We start from the raw sequence: 22,500 nt of genomic DNA on the forward strand, positions 1-22,500 counted from the left end.
TTGTCCATCCAACACCATTCTGGGAATATATTAGTTGCTAACTAAACTACAATAAAGCATTTTAAAAACTGCTTACAAAAGACCTTTACAAGCAGTGTTGACCTGAAAGACGTGATTTAAAATGTTTATTTACAAAGACCACCGAATGTTAATTAGTCTCATCAAACAAAAATAAATCAACACCAACTTCCTCCCAATCTCAGCTTTTCAGTAGTTTAGAAAAGTACTAGAATAGAAATTACAATAAATATGTGCCAAGCAATTTGGAAGACATACAATCCTTATTAAATACAATAATAAAAAATTAAAACTAAAACAGTATCAAAAATAATATTAGTAATAATATCAATTATAGTTGTTTGTTTTGAATCCCAAAAAATGCTTCTTAAAAAGAAATTGCAAAAAATATAAACATGTATATTTTGTTTACACATACTGTATGTATATTATTTTTTCTTTCAAAAAAATAATAATAATATATGTATATGTTTATAGGTGTACATATATGTATAAGTTTTATTTTTCAAATGAAAAATAATAATTATATACTGTATGTATATATGTGTAAATATATATATATATATATATATATATATATATATATATATATATATATATATATATATATATATATATATATATATATATATATATATATATATTTATTTATTTTTTTTTTTTTTCAAATAAAAATTAATAATATATGTATATATGTGTATGTTTATATGTGTACATATATGTATATGTATATATATTTTGTCTTTTTCAAAGGAAAAATAATAATTATATATGTATATATGTGTAAATATATGTATATGTATCTCTCTCTCTCTCTCTCTCTCTCTCTCTATTTGTTTTTCAAATAAAAAATAATAATATATGTTCATACTGTATGTGTATGTTTACATGTGTACGTATATGTATATGTATATATTTTTTATTTTTCAAATTAAAAATAATTATTTATGTATATATGTGTAAATATATGTATACATTAATTTCTGTATATGTATATATATATATTTTTTTTTTTTTTCAAAAAATAAAAATAACATATGTATATGTGCATGTTTATTTGTGTACATTTATGTATATAGATTTTTTCTTTTTCAAATGCAAAATAATAATTATATATGTGTACATATAAGTAATAAGTATATATACCTCTCTCTATATATGCATATATATATTTATTTTTCAAATAAAAATAATAATACATGTGTATGGGGACGGCGTGGCGAAGTTGGTAGAGTGGCTGTGCCAGCAATCGGAGTGTTGCTGGTTACTGGGGTTCAATCCCCACCTTCTACCATCCTAGTCACGTCCGTTGTGTCCTTGGGCAAGACACTTCACCCTTGCTCCTGATGGCTGCTGGTAGCGCCTTGCATGGCAGCTCCCGCCATCAGTGTGTGAATGTGTGTGTGAATGGGTAAATGTGGAAATAGTGTCAAAGCGCTTTGAGTACCTTGAAGGCAGAAAAGCGCTATACAAGTATAACCCATTTATCATTTATTTAATTGTATGTTTATATGTGCACATCAGTGACGTGCAGTCAGGGGAGGCAGGTGAGGCGGGGACTCACCTGACATCATGGAAAGAAAAAAATGTAAAAAGAAAAAAAAATCATTAAATTGTTATATGTATATCCAGTGATTATACTATAAAATTATTTTCCATTTAACTTCACTAGTTTTAGATCATTTTTATTCAAAATCGCTGAATTTTCACATTTGCCGTTCAAATAGTGAGAAGAGACGGTGCGGTGATCAGCAGCCAGTTGAGGCGTCACTCAGTTGTGCCTCAACATGGATTGCGCAATGACTGGGCTAACTGCTGGCCTGCTGTGCAGTGAGAGCGTATTGCTATATGAATTATATTATACATATCCATAGTTGAGTTAGCTGAGGTATATAATGTACAGTGTATTTTGTCAACAACTGTATGTGTGTAACGTAGTTCTTGTGCTGAGCAATCATAAAACGGCTGCGAAGACGCACTGTGTGAGGCTCGCAGTAATCCCGCCTCCTTGTGGTAGAGAATGCACCCCCGCCGTAGAATGCACCCCCTGATGGGAGTGTTATATCAACTAAAGCCCACACTTAAACTTTCCACGTGCAAGATTGAATCTATTTAAAAAAGTTATTTAATAAGAAGCCAAAAAGTGCAAAAACAATAATGTTCGTGTTGGAGGAGTTGTGAATGACAGGGCCACAACATTAGGTACACCTGCAGACTGCAGCACGGATTTCATATTTCATTCATTCACAACTCCTCCAACACCAACATTATTGTTTTTGTACTTTTTGGCTTCTTATTAAATAACTTTTTTAAATAGATTTAATCTTGCATGTGGAAAGTTTAAGTGTGGGCTTTAGTTGATACAACACTCCCGTCAGGGGGTGCATTCTATGGCGGGGGTGCATTAATCCAGCACAACAGCGGTGCATGGACATCATTTATAAGTAAAGGTAAGACCATAATAACGTTTTTTTTATTAAATATGCTTTTTTGTGTGCTACAGTTTGTATGTGTAAAGTTAAAGTTAAGTTAAAGTAGCAATGATTGTCACACACACACTAGGTGTGGTGAAATTTGTCCTCTGCATTTGACCCATTCCCTTGTTCACCCCCTGGGAGGTGAGGGGAGTAGTGGGCAGCAGCGGCGCTGCGCCCGGGAATAATTTTTGGTGATTTAACCCCCAATTCCAACCCTTGATGCTGAGTGCCAAGTAGGGAAGAATGCTGGTATGAGCTTTTAAACATAATCCGTTAACTGCTGCCAATCAAATGGTGAATAAGATCATCTTTAGGGTTCATATGTTTGTAAATCTGACTGTGATGAAGTCAGTGCCTCACCAGCCATGAACCTTACCGCACGCCACTGGTGCACATATACATATACATTTTTGAAATGAAGAATAATAATTATATATGTATATATGTGTAAATATATGTATACATCTCTCTCTCTCTCTCTCTCTCTCTCTCTCTCTCTCTCTCTCTCTCTCTCTCTCTCTCTCTCTCTCTCTCATTTTTTCTTTTTCAAATAAAAAAATATAATTATATATCTATACATCTCTCTATATATGCACATATATCAATATTTATGTATATGTGTACATATTTTTTCTTTTTCAAATAGAAAATATAATTATATATGTATGCATGTATATATATATATAATTATATATATATATATATATATATATATATATATATATATATATATATATATATATATATATATATATATATATATATATATATATATATATATATATATATATATATATATATATATATATATATATATAAATATATATATATATGATTTATCGATTTTATAATGGGAATAAAAACAATGTTTTTTCTTTTAGCACTCAAAGGTGTTCTGTGGTTAAGTCGTGCGTCTTCTCACCTGGGACTGCTTTCAGCGCCAAATTGGTGTAGCCCAGGAAATAGTACAAGGGGTACTCCTGGTGGTAGTACACTCTCCTCATCTCCGACTCCACGCAGAGTGCCGCCCCGTAGATGTTACTCTGGGCGCACGCTTTGCTCCTGGGATGCCAGGTGTTGGGCGGCTGCAGCACACAAACATCACACTTTACTGCCACTCCTTTCCCCCAGGGGGAGCTTGTCATACCGCTGAGCTTTCCGGCCGGACCACCGCCGCATCCCCGACGGGGGTGGGAATCATGGGAGTCATTTTGGACAAAGTTGGCTCTTCGCTGTTCCGAGAGACGGCGTAAACATTGGAGCTGTTTGTGGGGAGAAGAGCGGGACAAACGTTGTTGGGTTTGGACTCATTCTGAAAACTTCATTCCACACTAATTCTGTCTTTTACAACTCATCCACTTTGACAATCAGAGGAGTGACTTGTTTGGTGGAACCACCTGAAATCTGTCAACACGCCCAGAACTCCTACCTCCTTCCTACCAGGCAGCCAAAAGGCTGTTAAAACTTAAAAATATACCACTCAACAGCCGACAATTAGCTACCTTTCTTTTGTAAATGCAGCCATTACATCGGAATGTGGTGGACCACTCTAAGGATATGTCTACACTAAACCGGATAATTTCGAGGGGGGTTCGGGGGGTTTTGGGTCCATTTCAATATAATTTAGAGTTTTGTCTCAAAATAGTTCTAGGGTGCATAATTATTGTACAATGACAATTTTCTCTTCAAAATATATTTCACTTAAACTTTGTAAAATTTGATAACTTTGTTTTGTACAGAAAAAAACAATTCTCATAATATTCCTCAAAACTCTTTAATGAAAACAACAATCTCACAATATTGCAACTTGTTCTCTAAAACAATAATGGCTTTGTTTTAACAAAATATTTGGCAAAATGCCATACCCTTTTCTTTAAAACTTATTTTTTTTAATATTTTTTTGTTAAAATATTTCTACACAACTCTTATAAAATTACTTTCTCACAATACAGCCTTTTTCTAAAAATAGGATTTTCACAATATTTTAGTCCTGTAGAATGTCATAATTTTTCTTGTAAAATTATTTTTTGTTCCCAAAATATGCCGACATAATTCAAAAAACTTTTTTCTTTCATGTTTAACTTCAACCTTGTCGAATTACAGTTTTGTTTTGTTAAAAAAAAAAACATTCTCAGAATATTCCTCAAAAAATATTGCATGACAATTTATTCTCAAAATATTGCAACTTATTTTCTAAAAACAAATATATAACTTTTCTCACAATATATTTGACTTTAATCCTGTAAATGGCATATTTTTTCGTTGTAAAATTCTATCTTTTAAAAAAAATATTCAGACATAACTCTTGTACAGCGACAACATTGTTTCTCAAAATATTACACTGTAAAAAATTAAAAAATACAAATATATATTGTAAAATTTAAAACATCTCTGAATATTCCTAAAAAAACATTGTATGAAAATGTGTGTATTTTAATATTTAATCATTAAAATTTTTTTTTTTTTAAATACTTTTTTCACAATATTTCACATTAATTCTGTAAAAAGGCATCATTTTTATTGTAAATTTTTATTTTTTCCAAAATATTCCAATATAATTCTTGTACAATCACAACTTTTTTTCTATAAAAATTAGTAATGTTTTTCTAAAAAAAAATTAGAGAAAAACCGATTAGTAATTACTGTACAATTACAACTTTTTTCTCAAAATAAAAAAATAAAAATAAAAATATATCTTTATATATTTGACTTCAATCTTGTAATAAATAATACATGTAATAAAAAAATGTTATGTAAAATAAAAAAATCTCTGAGTATTCCTAAAAAACATTGTATGACCATTTTTCCTCCCAAATTGCAATGGATATAAAAAATATACTTTTTCCACAATATATTTTACATTAATTCTGTTAAAATGCATAATTTTTCTTGTAAATTGCTTTTTTTTTCTGAAAATATTCCAATATAAGTTTTGTACAATGACAACTTTTTTCTCAAAATATTACAATTAAAAAAAACAAAACAACAACAACAACAAAATATATATATATATATATATATATATATATATATATATATATATATATATATATATATATATATATATATATATATATATATATATATATATATATATATATATATATATATATATATATATATATATATATATATATATATATATATATATATATATATATATCGACACACTTACATACATATATATATCCTTATGTATTTGATTTTAATCTTGTAAAATGACATAATTTTGTTTTGTAAAATAAAAAAAATCTCTGAATATTCCTAAAAAAACATTGTATGGAAAGTTTTCTTCACAATATTGCAATTTGTTTAAAAAATATACTTTTTCACAATATATTTGACATTAATTATGTAAAAAGGCAAGCCGCAAATGGTGCCCGGGCTGTGTTTTGGACACCCAAAGGAGGCTTTTAGAGCGCTTTATAGGTCTAACAGGTGAATCCCTATTACCTGTTTTATTAGCCGCCTCCTGCTGGCTGTTTTTTACTATCTAGAAGGCATAGAAAAGGGAAAGACGTGCTCTTGTCTCACCTACGGATCTGGAATGATGGGCAGAATCCCCAAAAGTGCAGTTTTACCACATCCTACCTGACTGAGACGAGTTCAATTTCCTTTTTGCTCAAAGGTATGTCCAGCGCCACACGTCTTTCTCGCACATTAACCTTGGCGGACAGCTTCCATGGAACAGAGATCGGTATTTTGCTCTTCAGTTGAGCGCCGCTCTGGAAGAACTCCGTGTTGACCCCGTAGAACAACCACAGGTCCTTTGTGCAACTGCAAAGACAACGTTGAGTAGAGAGACGCTAACGTACTCGGGTGAGTCACTGCCGTTGATTACCCGACCCAGCCATCGGTCTCCAGGGAAATCTCCGAAGTCAAGAGTTGTCCGAGGCGCTCGGTCGGCGGTGGATTTATCGCAGCTTTTGCTAAAGCGAAGCCGACAACATTTATTCCAGCGAGGTCTGAATGTGGACGGGGGATTCTCACCATTGACGGTGACTCCGTTCAGAGCCTGGTAATATTTGCTGATCTCCAGGGGGAGGCCCAGGGTGGTCGCTTGGAAGTAGCGCGTCTCCAAGATCAAGAAGGATTTGGTGCGATGCCATGATATTCCCTTCTGTAAAGTCTCCATGGCCGCCCAGGCGGGACTCTCTCTGCCTGCAGATGGACTGACAGCCTGCCAGTCCAAATGAGAGCGCCAGTTCAGGCCACAGTTTTTGCTGCGGGGCGGTCTCTAATGAGCGCCATTCACTAACTCCACGTGTTCCTCAATCTGTCAATCTGACCCAAGAATCACAGTCGTCCCTCCTTTATCTAATTGGACCCAGGCCTGACCAAAAGCAGGATTATTATCAATAAATGCAAAATTTTCCTAGTCAGAAGTTTAAAAAAAACTGTTTATAACCTTCTAAATATATATTTTTTACATTATTAAATCCCTATGAAATAACATTTATACACCGTAAATTCTGTACTATAAACCGCTACTTTTTCCTACGTTTTGAACCCTGCGGCCATAATACACCTCAACAGGTGAGTTATTGTTGGTCCAATGGCGCCGTCTTTTGGACGAGTTAACTCACTGCAGGTGCAGCTGGGTCATTGCCAACTAATGTTTCCTGCTGTTTAAAAGCTTTGAACCGGAAGTAGAAGTGCCGTTTAGTTTTATAGCCGTCCATAGCGTTTTATACTCGTATGAATTCTTCATTCATCACTCCAAGCAACGTTTGTAAGTTTTACAATACAACTAAAACAATTCTTACTTACTAAAGCGTGCTATCGTAATGTAATCAAGCTAGTCGTTAGCTAATATGCTAACACGTCTACGAGTGTCTGTGTTAGTATTATTAACTTACATTATTTTTGTATTGTTTCACTTTCACAAATTCCTCAGTAAATTCAGCAAAACCTCAGCGTGGAGTTATTGGGTATGTTTAGCTGATTGGAGAGCTAGCTTGCGCAGCCAGCGGGTCCTTGACGATGATTTATGTTTTGTTTGATCAGCCGTTTTACTGCCTGTTACAGACACCGTTTGGAAACAATTAAGGTATGTAAATAAACATTTATAAAATATTTCTGTGTAAATAAATCATTTCACAACATATATATCTGCGACTTATAGTCCGGTGCGGCTAATATATGGAAACCTTTTTTTATATGTTTATTATTGGGTGCGGCTTATATACCGGATAATACGTAGTGTAAATTCCAGACTATAAACTGCTACTTTTTTCCTACCTTTTTAAAGACAGTGCGGTTAATTTATGAATTATTCTCCGATAACATCCGTAATAAAAATAGTAGCTAAAAAAACAAGCAAATACACCTATAAAGTGTTTTATTGTTTGCGTATGGACGTGTTCGCTTACTGCAGGTCTTCTTCCATTTACGGGTAGTGCTTCTTTTTTGTAGTGTTTCACTTTCACAAATTCCTCAGTAAATTCACCAAAACGTCAGCGTGGAGTTATTGAGTCTGTTTAGCTGATTGGAGAGCTAGCTTGCACAGCTAGCGAGTCCATGACGATGACTTCTGTTTTGTTTGATCAGCCGTTTTACTGCCTGTTACAGACACCGTTTGGAAACGATTAAGGTATGTAAATAAACATTTATAAAATATTTCTGTGTAAATAACTCATTTCACAACGTATATATCTGCGACTTATAGTCCGGTGCGGCTAATATATGGAAAACTATGGCGCTCCATAGACCGGAAAATACAGGACATTATTAATGTTTTTAAATCACATTGTAGTGAGGCCACAGAATTTGAAGCGACAATTTGGGAACTCTACAATTGGAGCTGTTCGGTGCTTTATGAACTCACGTTGATAAGATTGCGGACAAACTCTTTGTTGATGTCAGCGTAGAACCACTCTTGTCCAGCAGCGCGAGAATAAAGCTGAAGAAGAGTTTTGTTGCCGGCTGCACGTTCCCAGTTCTGAAGCTGAAACAACACAATACGATTGCCACCAACAACACAACTCGTGGTGAATTTAGGGTGACAGTCAAGATGTTGTACAGACCTGCTGATAGATAGCCCAAAAGTCACTCAAACTCAGATCTCCTTTGAACCCGGGGATGCTGGAGCCGATGATATCCTTGAGTCCGTCAGCACGGAAACCCAACTTGATGAAAGAAAACACAATGAGGATTGACTGGAGTTGGTATTGAGACGCATGAAAACACACCGTACCTCCAGAAGCTGCACGATTCTACCGATGAAATACATTTTCCCTTTCATCATGACTTCACTGGGGACGATTTCTTTGGCATTTTTGAGCATGAAGCCTTCTGCGGCTGAGCCGAAGAGGAAATCGTCTACGAGGAGGAAGGAGCCAAGTGTCAGCTACAGATGACGGAAACCACCAACAATCTTGCGGGATGCAAACAAACCGTTGAACCAGTCAATGCGCATGGCCTTGCTGAAGCGGTAACTGAGGCGACCGAATTTCGGGGCCAGGATTTTCACGGCTATGTTGCAGGCAGTTGACCTTTGAACACAACAACCAAACTTACAGGGACTGTTCAAGTGTCACGAAACGATATCGTTCCAATCGTTCTACCCACAGGAAAAGGTTGTCGGGAGTTCTGGATCTGGCCACACTTCTCAAGTAGGAAAACACAAAGCTAACCACATGGAGGTCGCTTTCCTCCTGCAGATGTGCGGTCACAGTGGACACCAGAGCCATGGGGGGCTTTGTGTCCAATAAAATCATGAAGGCCAACATGCGTATCTCAGCAGGAAGATCCTTTTGCAGGAAAAGGCTCATGGTAATGTCTTGGATCTGAAACAGTCCAAGATTATTGTTGAGTTCTTTCGTATGTACGCTTCTGTCATTTACCTATTTTTTAGGGTTCGGATCTACAAACCCCGTTTCCATATGAGTTGGGAAATTGTGTTGGATGTAAATATAAACAGAATACAATGATTTGAAAATCATTTTCAAGCCATATTCAGTTGAATATGCTACAAAGACAACATATTTGATTTTTTTGTGTGCAAATAATCATTAACTTTATAATTTGATGGCAGCAACACGTGACAAAGAAGTTGGGAAAGGTGGCAATAAATACTGATACAGTTGAGGAATGCTCATCAAACACTTATTTGGAACATCCCACAGATGAACAGGCTCATTGGGAACAGGTGGGTGCCATGATTGGGTATAAAAGTAGATTCCATGAAATGCTCAGTCATTCACAAACAAGGATGGGGCGAGGGTCACCACTTTGTCAACAAATGCCTGAGCAAATTGTTGAACAGTTTAAGAACAACCTTTCTCAAGCAGCTATTGCAAGGAATTGAGGGATTTCACCATCTACGCTCCGTAATATCATCAAAGGGTTCAGAGAATGTGGAGAAATCACTGCACGTAAGCAGCTAAGCCCGTGACCTTCCATCCCTCAGGCTGTACTGCATCAACAAGCCACATCAGTGTGTAAAGGATATCACCACATGGGCTCAGGAACACTTCAGAAACCCACTGTCAGTAACTACAGTTGGTCGCTACATCTGTAAGTGCAAGTTAAATCTCTACTATGCAAGGCGAAAACCGTTTATCAACAACACCCAGAAACGCTGTCTGGTCTGACGAGTCCACATTTCAAATTGTTTTTGGAAACTGTGGACGTTGTGTCCTCCGGACCAAAGAGGAAAAGAACCATCCGGATTGTTCTAGGTGCAAAGTGTAAAAGGCAGCATGTGTGATGGTATGGGGGTGTATTAGTGGCCAAGACATGGGTAACTTACACATCTGTGAAGGCACCATTAATGCTGAAAGGTACATACAGCTTTTGGAGCAACATATGTTGCCATCCAGGCAACGTTACCATGGACGCCCCTGCTTATTTCAGCAAGACAATGCCAAGCCACGTGTTACATCAACGTGGCTTCATAGTAAAAGAGTGCGGGTACTAGACTGGCCTGCCTGTAGTCCAGACCTGTCTCCCATTACAAAATGTGTGGCGCATTATGAAGCCTAAAATAGCAGAAGGGAGACCCCCGGACTGTTGAACAACTTAAGCTGTACATCAAGCAAGAATGGGAAAGAATTCCACTTCAAAAATGTGTCTCCTCACTTCCCAAACCAAAACTGAGTGTTGTTCAAAGGAAAGGCCATGTAACACAGTGGTGAACATGCCCTTTCCCAACTACTTTGGCACGTGTTGCAGCCATGAAATTCTAAGTTAATTATTATTTGCAAAAAAAAAATAAAGTTTATGAGTTTGAACATGAAATATGTTGTCTTTGTAGCATATTCAACTGAATATGGCTTGAAAAGGATTTGCAAATCATTGTATTCCGTTTATATTTACATCTAACACCATTTCCCAACTCATATGGAAACGGGGTTTGTAATCAGAATCCCATTTCTGACACGTTTCTTGTTCGGTTTGGTGTACATTGATGTTGTTTTTAACGTCACAGAAAATGGTACATCCCAATAGTCCTGCGGGGTTGCCATCACGTGACCTTGAGGCACTTTTGGGTTTTAGGTAGAGGGCAAGGATGGAAGGAAGGAAGGAAGGACTTTATTGCCACTGCACGAGTACAACGAAATGTCACTTCCAGCACAAACCCGTCCAAGAGCAGACACACAGAACAGGAACGCTGATGGGTCGCCACTTACGGTGCCCCAAAAAAGGTAAGAAAAAGGTGGATACTAAAGGGGTGGTGAGTAAAAAACAATGATGCCAGACTGGGTTCCTATGGGGGGTCAGTCTCCAGAGCCACTATAAGCATACAGATAGAGGTGTGTTGGTGTTGCAGACTGTGGATCCCAGGTAGGTGAATTTGTCCACCACAGATAGAGGTGTGTTGGTGTTGGAGACTGTGGATCCCAGGTAGGTGAATTTGTCCACCACAGATAGAGGTGTGATGGTGTTGCAGACTGTGGATCCCAGGTAGGTGAATTTGTCCACCACAGATAGAGGTGTGATGGTGTTGCAGACTGTGGATCCCAGGTAGGTGAATTTGTCCACCACAGATAGAGGTGTGATGGTGTTGCAGACTGTGGATCCCAGGTAGGTGAATTTGTCCACCACAGATAGAGGTGTGTTGGTGTTGCAGACTGTGGATCCCAGGTAGGTGAATTTGTCCACCACAGATAGAGGTGTGATGGTGTTGCAGACTGTGGATCCCAGGTAGGTGAATTTGTCCACCACAGATAGAGGTGTGTTGGTGTTGCAGACTGTGGATCCCAGGTAGGTGAATTTGTCCACCACAGATAGAGGTGTGATGGTGTTGCAGACTGTGGATCCCAGGTAGGTGAATTTGTCCACCACAGATAGAGGTGTGTTGGTGTTGGAGACTGTGGATCCCAGGTAGGTGAATTTGTCCACCACAGATAGAGGTGTGATGGTGTTGCAGACTGTGGATCCCAGGTAGGTGAATTTGTCCACCACAGATAGAGGTGTGTTGGTGTTGGAGACTGTGGATCCCAGGTAGGTGAATTTGTCCACCACAGATAGAGGTGTGATGGTGTTGCAGACTGTGGATCCCAGGTAGGTGAATTTGTCCACCACAGATAGAGGTGTGTTGGTGTTGGAGACTGTGGATCCCAGGTAGGTGAATTTGTCCACCACAGATAGAGGTGTGATGGTGTTGCAGACTGTGGATCCCAGGTAGGTGAATTTGTCCACCACAGATAGAGGTGTGTTGGTGTTGCAGACTGTGGATCCCAGGTAGGTGAATTTGTCCACCACAGATAGAGGTGTGTTGGTGTTGGAGACTGTGGATCCCAGGTAGGTGAATTTGTCCACCACAGATAGAGGTGTGATGGTGTTGCAGACTGTGGATCCCAGGTAGGTGAATTTGTCCACCACAGATAGAGGTGTGTTGGTGTTGGAGACTGTGGATCCCAGGTAGGTGAATTTGTCCACCACAGATAGAGGTGTGATGGTGTTGCAGACTGTGGATCCCAGGTAGGTGAATTTGTCCACCACAGATAGAGGTGTGTTGGTGTTGGAGACTGTGGATCCCAGGTAGGTGAATTTGTCCACCACAGATAGAGGTGTGTTGGTGTTGGAGACTGTGGATCCCAGGTAGGTGAATTTGTCCACCACAGATAGAGGTGTGTTGGTGTTGGAGACTGTGGATCCCAGGTAGGTGAATTTGTCCACCACAGATAGAGGTGTGATGGTGTTGCAGACTGTGGATCCCAGGTAGGTGAATTTGTCCACCACAGATAGAGGTGTGTTGGTGTTGGAGACTGTGGATCCCAGGTAGGTGAATTTGTCCACCACAGATAGAGGTGTGTTGGTGTTGGAGACTGTGGATCCCAGGTAGGTGAATTTGTCCACCATAGAAAGAGGTGTGTTGGTGTTGGAGACTGTGGATCCCAGGTAGGTGAATTTGTCCACCACAGATAGAGGTGTGATGGTGTTGCAGACTGTGGATCCCAGGTAGGTGAATTTGTGCACCACAGATAGAGGTGTGTTGGTGTTGGAGACTGTGGATCCCAGGTAGGTGAATTTGTCCACCACAGATAGAGGTGTGATGGTGTTGCAGACTGTGGATCCCAGGTAGGTGAATTTGTGCACCACAGATAGAGGTGTGTTGGTGTTGGAGACTGTGGATCCCAGGTAGGTGAATTTGTCCACCACAGATAGAGGTGTGATGGTGTTGCAGACTGTGGATCCCAGGTAGGTGAATTTGTCCACCACAGATAGAGGTGTGTTGGTGTTGGAGACTGTGGATCCCAGGTAGGTGAATTTGTCCACCACAGATAGAGGTGTGATGGTGTTGCAGACTGTGGATCCCAGGTAGGTGAATTTGTCCACCACAGATAGAGGTGTGTTGGTGTTGGAGACTGTGGATCCCAGGTAGGTGAATTTGTCCACCATAGAAAGAGGTGTGTTGGTGTTGGAGACTGTGGATCCCAGGTAGGTGAATTTGTCCACCACAGATAGAGGTGTGTTGGTGTTGGAGACTGTGGATCCCAGGTAGGTGAATTTGTCCACCACAGATAGAGGTGTGTTGGTGTTGGAGACTGTGGATCCCAGGTAGGTGAATTTGTCCACCATAGAAAGAGGTGTGTTGGTGTTGGAGACTGTGGATCCCAGGTAGGTGAATTTGTCCACCACAGATAGAGGTGTGTTGGTGTTGCAGACTGTGGATCCCAGGTAGGTGAATTTGTCCACCACAGATAGAGGTGTGTTGGTGTTGCAGACTGTGGATCCCAGGTAGGTGAATTTGTCCATCACAGATAGAGGTGTGTTGGTGTTGGAGACTGTGGATCCCAGGTAGGTGAATTTGTCCACCACAGATAGAGGTGTGTTGGTGTTGGAGACTGTGGATCCCAGGTAGGTGAATTTGTCCACCACAGATAGAGGTGTGTTGGTGTTGGAGACTGTGGATCCCAGGTAGGTGAATTTGTCCACCACAGATAGAGGTGTGTTGGTGTTGGAGACTGTGGATCCCAGGTAGGTGAATTTGTCCACCATAGAAAGAGGTGTGTTGGTGTTGGAGACTGTGGATCCCAGGTAGGTGAATTTGTCCACCACAGATAGAGGTGTGTTGGTGTTGCAGACTGTGGATCCCAGGTAGGTGAATTTGTCCACCACAGATAGAGGTGTGTTGGTGTTGGAGACTGTGGATCCCAGGTAGGTGAATTTGTCCACCACAGATAGAGGTGTGTTGGTGTTGGAGACTGTGGATCCCAGGTAGGTGAATTTGTCCACCACAGATAGAGGTGTGTTGGTGTTGGAGACTGTGGATCCCAGGTAGGTGAATTTGTCCACCATAGAAAGAGGTGTGTTGGTGTTGGAGACTGTGGATCCCAGGTAGGTGAATTTGTCCACCACAGATAGAGGTGTGTTGGTGTTGCAGACTGTGGATCCCAGGTAGGTGAATTTGTCCATCACAGATAGAGGTGTGTTGGTGTTGGAGACTGTGGATCCCAGGTAGGTGAATTTGTTACCACAGATAGAGGTGTGTTGGTGTTGGAGACTGTGGATCCCAGGTAGGTGAATTTGTCCACCACAGATAGAGGTGTGTTGGTGTTGGAGACTGTGGATCCCAGGTAGGTGAATTTGTCCACCACAGATAGAGGTGTGTTGGTGTTGCAGACTATGGATCCCAGGTAGGTGAATTTGTCCACCACAGATAGAGGTGTGTTGGTGTTGCAGACTGTGGATCCCAGGTAGGTGAATTTGTCCACCACAGGTAGAGGTGTGTTGGTGTTGCAGACTGTGGATCCCAGGTAGGTGAATTTGTCCACCACAGGTAGAGGTGTGTTGGTGTTGGAGACTGTGGATCCCAGGTAGGTGAATTTGTCCACCACAGATAGAGGTGTGTTGGTGTTGCAGACTGTGGATCCCAGGTAGGTGAATTTGTCCACCACAGATAGAGGTGTGTTGGTGTTGGAGACTGTGGATCCCAGGTAGGTGAATTTGTCCACCACAGATAGAGGTGTGTTGGTGTTGGAGACTGTGGATCCCAGGTAGGTGAATTTGTCCACCACAGATAGAGGTGTGTTGGTGTTGGAGACTGTGGATCCCAGGTAGGTGAATTTGTCCACCATAGAAAGAGGTGTGTTGGTGTTGGAGACTGTGGATCCCAGGTAGGTGAATTTGTCCACCACAGATAGAGGTGTGTTGGTGTTGCAGACTGTGGATCCCAGGTAGGTGAATTTGTCCACCACAGATAGAGGTGTGTTGGTGTTGCAGACTGTGGATCCCAGGTAGGTGAATTTGTCCACCACAGATAGAGGTGTGTTGGTGTTGGAGACTGTGGATCCCAGGTAGGTGAATTTGTCCACCACAGATAGAGGTGTGTTGGTGTTGGAGACTGTGGATCCCAGGTAGGTGAATTTGTCCACCATAGAAAGAGGTGTGTTGGTGTTGGAGACTGTGGATCCCAGGTAGGTGAATTTGTCCACCATAGATAGAGGTGTGATGGTGTTGCAGACTGTGGATCCCAGGTAGGTGAATTTGTCCACCATAGAAAGAGGTGTGTTGGTGTTGGAGACTGTGGATCCCAGGTAGGTGAATTTGTCCACCACAGATAGAGGTGTGTTGGTGTTGCAGACTGTGGATCCCAGGTAGGTGAATTTGTCCATCACAGATAGAGGTGTGTTGGTGTTGGAGACTGTGGATCCCAGGTAGGTGAATTTGTTACCACAGATAGAGGTGTGTTGGTGTTGGAGACTGTGGATCCCAGGTAGGTGAATTTGTCCACCACAGATAGAGGTGTGTTGGTGTTGCAGACTGTGGATCCCAGGTAGGTGAATTTGTCCACCACAGATAGAGGTGTGTTGGTGTTGCAGACTGTGGATCCCAGGTAGGTGAATTTGTCCACCACAGGTAGAGGTGTGTTTGTGTTGCAGACTGTGGATCCCAGGTAGGTGAATTTGTCCACCACAGGTAGAGGTGTGTTGGTGTTGCAGACTGTGGATCCCAGGTAGGTGAATTTGTCCACCACAGATAGAGGTGTGTTGGTGTTGCAGACTGTGGATCCCAGGTAGGTGAATTTGTCCACCACAGATAGAGGTGTGTTGGTGTTGCAGACTGTGGATCCCAGGTAGGTGAATTTGTCCATCACAGATAGAGGTGTGTTGGTGTTGGAGACTGTGGATCCCAGGTAGGTGAATTTGTCCACCACAGATAGAGGTGTGTTGGTGTTGGAGACTGTGGATCCCAGGTAGGTGAATTTGTCCACCATAGAAAGAGGTGTGTTGGTGTTGGAGACTGTGGATCCCAGGTAGGTGAATTTGTCCACCACAGATAGAGGTGTGTTGGTGTTGCAGACTGTGGATCCCAGGTAGGTGAATTTGTCCATCACAGATAGAGGTGTGTTGGTGTTGGAGACTGTGGATCCCAGGTAGGTGAATTTGTTACCACAGATAGAGGTGTGTTGGTGTTGGAGACTGTGGATCCCAGGTAGGTGAATTTGTCCACCACAGATAGAGGTGTGTTGGTGTTGCAGACTGTGGATCCCAGGTAGGTGAATTTGTCCACCACAGATAGAGGTGTGTTGGTGTTGCAGACTGTGGATCCCAGGTAGGTGAATTTGTCCACCACAGGTAGAGGTGTGTTTGTGTTGCAGACTGTGGATCCCAGGTAGGTGAATTTGTCCACCACAGGTAGAGGTGTGTTGGTGTTGCAGACTGTGGATCCCAGGTAGGTGAATTTGTCCACCACAGATAGAGGTGTGTTGGTGTTGCAGACTGTGGATCCCAGGTAGGTGAATTTGTCCACCACAGATAGAGGTGTGTTGGTGTTGCAGACTGTGGATCCCAGGTAGGTGAATTTGTCCATCACAGATAGAGGTGTGTTGGTGTTGGAGACTGTGGATCCCAGGTAGGTGAATTTGTCCACCACAGATAGAGGTGTGTTGGTGTTGCAGACTGTGGATCCCAGGTAGGTGAATTTGTCCACCACAGATAGAGGTGTGTTGGTGTTGGAGACTGTGGATCCCAGGTAGGTGAATTTGTCCACCATAGAAAGAGGTGTGTTGGTGTTGGAGACTGTGGATCCCAGGTAGGTGAATTTGTCCACCACAGATAGAGGTGTGTTGGTGTTGCAGACTGTGGATCCCAGGTAGGTGAATTTGTCCATCACAGATAGAGGTGTGTTGGTGTTGGAGACTGTGGATCCCAGGTAGGTGAATTTGTTACCACAGATAGAGGTGTGTTGGTGTTGGAGACTGTGGATCCCAGGTAGGTGAATTTGTCCACCACAGATAGAGGTGTGTTGGTGTTGCAGACTGTGGATCCCAGGTAGGTGAATTTGTCCACCACAGATAGAGGTGTGTTGGTGTTGCAGACTGTGGATCCCAGGTAGGTGAATTTGTCCACCACAGGTAGAGGTGTGTTGGTGTTGCAGACTGTGGATCCCAGGTAGGTGAATTTGTCCACCACAGGTAGAGGTGTGTTGGTGTTGGAGACTGTGGATCCCAGGTAGGTGAATTTGTCCACCACAGATAGAGGTGTGTTGGTGTTGCAGACTGTGGATCCCAGGTAGGTGAATTTGTCCACCACAGATAGAGGTGTGTTGGTGTTGGAGACTGTGGATCCCAGGTAGGTGAATTTGTCCACCATAGAAAGAGGTGTGTTGGTGTTGGAGACTGTGGATCCCAGGTAGGTGAATTTGTCCACCACAGATAGAGGTGTGTTGGCGTTGGAGACTGTGGATCCCAGGTAGGTGAATTTGTCCACCACAGATAGAGGTGTGTTGGTGTTGGAGACTGTGGATCCCAGGTAGGTGAATTTGTCCACCATAGAAAGAGGTGTGTTGGTGTTGGAGACTGTGGATCCCAGGTAGGTGAATTTGTTTACCACAGATAGAGGTGTGTTGGTGTTGCAGACTGTGGATCCCAGGTAGGTGAATTTGTCCACCACAGATAGAGGTGTGTTGGTGTTGCAGACTGTGGATCCCAGGTAGGTGAATTTGTCCACCACAGATAGAGGTGTGTTGGTGTTGGAGACTGTGGATCCCAGGTAGGTGAATTTGTCCACCACAGATAGAGGTGTGTTGGTGTTGCAGACTGTGGATCCCAGGTAGGTGAATTTGTCCACCACAGATAGAGGTGTGTTGGTGTTGGAGACTGTGGATCCCAGGTAGGTGAATTTGTCCACCATAGAAAGAGGTGTGTTGGTGTTGGAGACTGTGGATCCCAGGTAGGTGAATTTGTCCACCACAGATAGAGGTGTGTTGGCGTTGGAGACTGTGGATCCCAGGTAGGTGAATTTGTCCACCACAGATAGAGGTGTGTTGGTGTTGGAGACTGTGGATCCCAGGTAGGTGAATTTGTCCACCATAGAAAGAGGTGTGTTGGTGTTGGAGACTGTGGATCCCAGGTAGGTGAATTTGTTTACCACAGATAGAGGTGTGTTGGTGTTGCAGACTGTGGATCCCAGGTAGGTGAATTTGTCCACCACAGATAGAGGTGTGTTGGTGTTGCAGACTGTGGATCCCAGGTAGGTGAATTTGTCCACCACAGATAGAGGTGTGTTGGTGTTGGAGACTGTGGATCCCAGGTAGGTGAATTTGTCCACCACAGATAGAGGTGTGTTGGTGTTGGAGACTGTGGATCCCAGGTAGGTGAATTTGTCCACCATAGAAAGAGGTGTGTTGGTGTTGGAGACTGTGGATCCCAGGTAGGTGAATTTGTCCACCATAGATAGAGGTGTGATGGTGTTGCAGACTGTGGATCCCAGGTAGGTGAATTTGTCCACCACAGATAGAGGTGTGTTGGTGTTGGAGACTGTGGATCCCAGGTAGGTGAATTTGTCCACCATAGAAAGAGGTGTGTTGGTGTTGGAGACTGTGGATCCCAGGTAGGTGAATTTGTCCACCACAGATAGAGGTGTGTTGGTGTTGCAGACTGTGGATCCCAGGTAGGTGAATTTGTCCATCACAGATAGAGGTGTGTTGGTGTTGGAGACTGTGGATCCCAGGTAGGTGAATTTGTTACCACAGATAGAGGTGTGTTGGTGTTGGAGACTGTGGATCCCAGGTAGGTGAATTTGTCCACCACAGATAGAGGTGTGTTGGTGTTGCAGACTGTGGATCCCAGGTAGGTGAATTTGTCCACCACAGATAGAGGTGTGTTGGTGTTGCAGACTGTGGATCCCAGGTAGGTGAATTTGTCCACCACAGGTAGAGGTGTGTTTGTGTTGCAGACTGTGGATCCCAGGTAGGTGAATTTGTCCACCACAGGTAGAGGTGTGTTGGTGTTGGAGACTGTGGATCCCAGGTAGGTGAATTTGTCCACCACAGATAGAGGTGTGTTGGTGTTGCAGACTGTGGATCCCAGGTAGGTGAATTTGTCCACCACAGATAGAGGTGTGTTGGTGTTGGAGACTGTGGATCCCAGGTAGGTGAATTTGTCCACCACAGATAGAGGTGTGTTGGTGTTGGAGACTGTGGATCCCAGGTAGGTGAATTTGTCCACCACAGATAGAGGTGTGTTGGTGTTGGAGACTGTGGATCCCAGGTAGGTGAATTTGTCCACCACAGATAGAGGTGTGTTGGTGTTGGAGACTGTGGATCCCAGGTAGGTGAATTTGTCCACCACAGATAGAGGTGTGTTGGTGTTGGAGACTGTGGATCCCAGGTAGGTGAATTTGTCCACCACAGATAGAGGTGTGTTGGTGTTGGAGACTGTGAGCTCCACCACCCACACTGGAGACTACCCAGGGATCAGACATAGAAATAGTGGACTTGTTTAAAGACCTAAAAAATAAACTGGACTGGACTCATAACTCAAACGCTGTCTACACAAAGCTTTTTTTTTTTTTACTAATCCCCCGTCCACAGCATCCACCTTTTACAGGGCGCCGTATGTGGCCACCCATCAGCATTCTTGTTCTGTTACCCTGTACAATAATCTTGAACGGGTGTGTGGTGAAAATGAAATGTTGTTGTACTTGTGCAGTGACAATGAGGAGCCGCTTCTGTTTGAGGAGACCGAGATCCTTCCGCCGCACTTTTTACAACCCCGCAGTGGCTTCTGCGGTGCTCTGAGCCATGGTTTGCTGGGGTGGTGGCAGCACGGTAAGAGACAGAAACAGACTAAAAAAGGATTACGAGAGCTAACTCTGTAATAGGAGGGGTTCTGACATGTGTGAACGCACCATTGGCATAGCACGCCAACGCTGGATTCTACGTGTGTTGCAAGGTAAATCAGTAGGACAAATAGGGGTGATGGATCGGTGCCAGACGTCAATGTCCTCAGTGTCATCTGCACCCATAATCATAACAACCTGAACAACATACGCGGTCTGGTCTTTTTCATGAGCCGTCCCATCCCGACTATTTTTTTACTTGATCCTTTCAAGTCTTCCGCCGCGTCCCTGGTGTTCTTACACTGTGGGGGTCTCGTGCAGCTATGAGCCTCATGGACTGCACTGCGGCGCTCCGCACACGAGGCGAGACGTCCACCGGGTTGGCGGCCACACCGGGAAGGAAGCGCATGATGGTTTTGATGCTGCCCGGATGACCCGCGTTGCCCAGAGCTTTCAGGGACAGAACCATGTCGTCCTCATTCTTGTTGGTCAAACTCTCTGTGGCCAAGTCAAGCAGCGGCTAGGAACAGGAATGGAATCTTTTAGAGTCACCATAACAATTTTACACAATGAAATATTCATACAGCTGTCATACCGTTAGTGTTTTTCCTACTCACCATTGCGCATGACATGCACATGTGGATAACACATACCTGTACAAAATACTGTCTGTTTCTAAATTGTTATTTTAAACTTTTAACATCAAAACTGTGAATGTTCAGTACCATTTTCAACCATAGAAAATACTCCAATAGTTGAACTCTGTGCTTTATACATCATGTACATATTATATGTTATTATGAATGTTACTACATGACATATATACTTACATCATGTATATATTACATGTTATTATGAATGTTACTACATGACATATATACTTACATCATGTATATATTACATGTTATTATGAATGTTACTACATGACATATATACTTACATCATGTATATATTACATGTTATTATGAATGTTACTACATGACATATATACTTACATCATGTATATATTACATGTTATTATGAATGTTACTACATGACATATATACTTACATCATGTATATATTATATGTTATTATGAATGTTACTACATGACATATATACTTACATCATGTATATATTACATGTTATTATGAATGTTACTACATGACATATATACTTACATCATATATATATTACATGTTATTATGAATGTTACTACATGACATATATACTTACATCGTGTATATATTATATGTTATTATGAATGTTACTACATGACATATATACTTACATCATGTATGTATTATATGTTATTATGAATGTTACTACATGACATATATACTTACATCATGTATATATTACATATTATGAATGTTACTACATTACATATATACTTACAGTATGATGAAAATATGTAAATATGACATGTTATTATGAATGTTACTACATTACATATATACTTACAGTATGATGAAAATATGTAAATATTACATATTATGAATGTTACTACATGACATATATACTTACAGTATGTATATATTACATGTTATTATGAATGTTACTACATTAAATATATACTTACATAATGTATATATTACATGTTATTATGAATGTCACTACATGACATATACTTACATCATGTATATATTACATGTTATGCATGTTACTACATTACACACATACTTACAGTATGATGAAAATATGTAAATATGACATGTTACTATGAATGCTACTAGATACTACATATATACTTACAGCATGATGAAAACATGTAAATAGTACATGTTATTATGAATGTTACTACATTACATATATACTTACAGTATGATGAAAATATGTAAATGTTACATATTATGAATTTTACTACATTACATATATACTTACAGTATGAATATATTACATGTTATTATGAATTTCACTACATGACATACTTACACCATGTATATATTACATGTTGTTATGCACATTACTACATTACACATATACTTACACATATATAAAAATATGTAAATATTACATGTTATTATGAATGTTACTAGATACTACATATATACTTATATTGTGTATATAAAACCTCAATGGAGGTTTTTGGATGTTTTTACAGGCGCTTTAAAGGCGGAATAAAGCGACTTCTATTACGTCCACTGTTAGCTGACTCTTGCTAGCGTTTATTTACGAGTTAGAATGCATAAAGAAAAACTTGTGTTCTTGGCCTACATAAGGATTGTGGATGATTGACCACAACCCCCCTACCCCCACCCCAAAAAAAAAGTTCCCACAAAAAACATTTGAAAGGTGAGCTGCCTTACCTGAACAGCAGCCAGGGGACAAGGTGTGTAGTAAGCGCAGTGCTTGTACACCAGCGAGCCGTAAGCGAGCGCCGCCGTGTGCCACACTTGCACGTTGGCCTTACTGAAGGGGGCGCTCAGGAACGTCTGAGAAGAAAAGCAATCCCCCTCAAACTCCGAGTGGCACTTTTTTTTTTACCAGGCCTGTCTCCGCCGCTCACCTTG

The 22,500-nt window shown here is 41.1% G+C and overlaps 1 protein-coding gene across 1 annotated transcript in view; it reads right to left on the bottom strand.

Moving 5' to 3' along the window:
• vtg3 (vitellogenin 3, phosvitinless) overlaps positions 1-22,500 on the bottom strand; it is a 48,811-nt gene that overhangs the window by 9,953 nt on the left and 16,358 nt on the right. Inside the window, exons 9-21 of the mRNA XM_062028626.1 lie at positions 22,497-22,500; positions 22,297-22,422; positions 20,310-20,528; positions 9,066-9,283; positions 8,892-8,989; positions 8,692-8,816; positions 8,522-8,623; positions 8,323-8,442; positions 6,486-6,675; positions 6,337-6,424; positions 6,087-6,272; positions 3,643-3,757; positions 3,418-3,580 (exon numbers count right to left, since the gene is read on the bottom strand). The exon at positions 22,497-22,500 is cut by the window's right edge and continues 162 nt beyond it. Coding sequence (XP_061884610.1) covers positions 3,418-3,580; positions 3,643-3,757; positions 6,087-6,272; positions 6,337-6,424; positions 6,486-6,675; positions 8,323-8,442; positions 8,522-8,623; positions 8,692-8,816; positions 8,892-8,989; positions 9,066-9,283; positions 20,310-20,528; positions 22,297-22,422; positions 22,497-22,500 — 1,754 coding nt within the window. The remainder of the gene's footprint in view (positions 1-3,417; positions 3,581-3,642; positions 3,758-6,086; positions 6,273-6,336; positions 6,425-6,485; positions 6,676-8,322; positions 8,443-8,521; positions 8,624-8,691; positions 8,817-8,891; positions 8,990-9,065; positions 9,284-20,309; positions 20,529-22,296; positions 22,423-22,496) is intronic.

This window comes from Entelurus aequoreus, linkage group LG19, assembly GCF_033978785.1.
Source record: "Entelurus aequoreus isolate RoL-2023_Sb linkage group LG19, RoL_Eaeq_v1.1, whole genome shotgun sequence".
Classification (NCBI taxonomy): Eukaryota; Metazoa; Chordata; class Actinopteri; order Syngnathiformes; family Syngnathidae; genus Entelurus; species Entelurus aequoreus.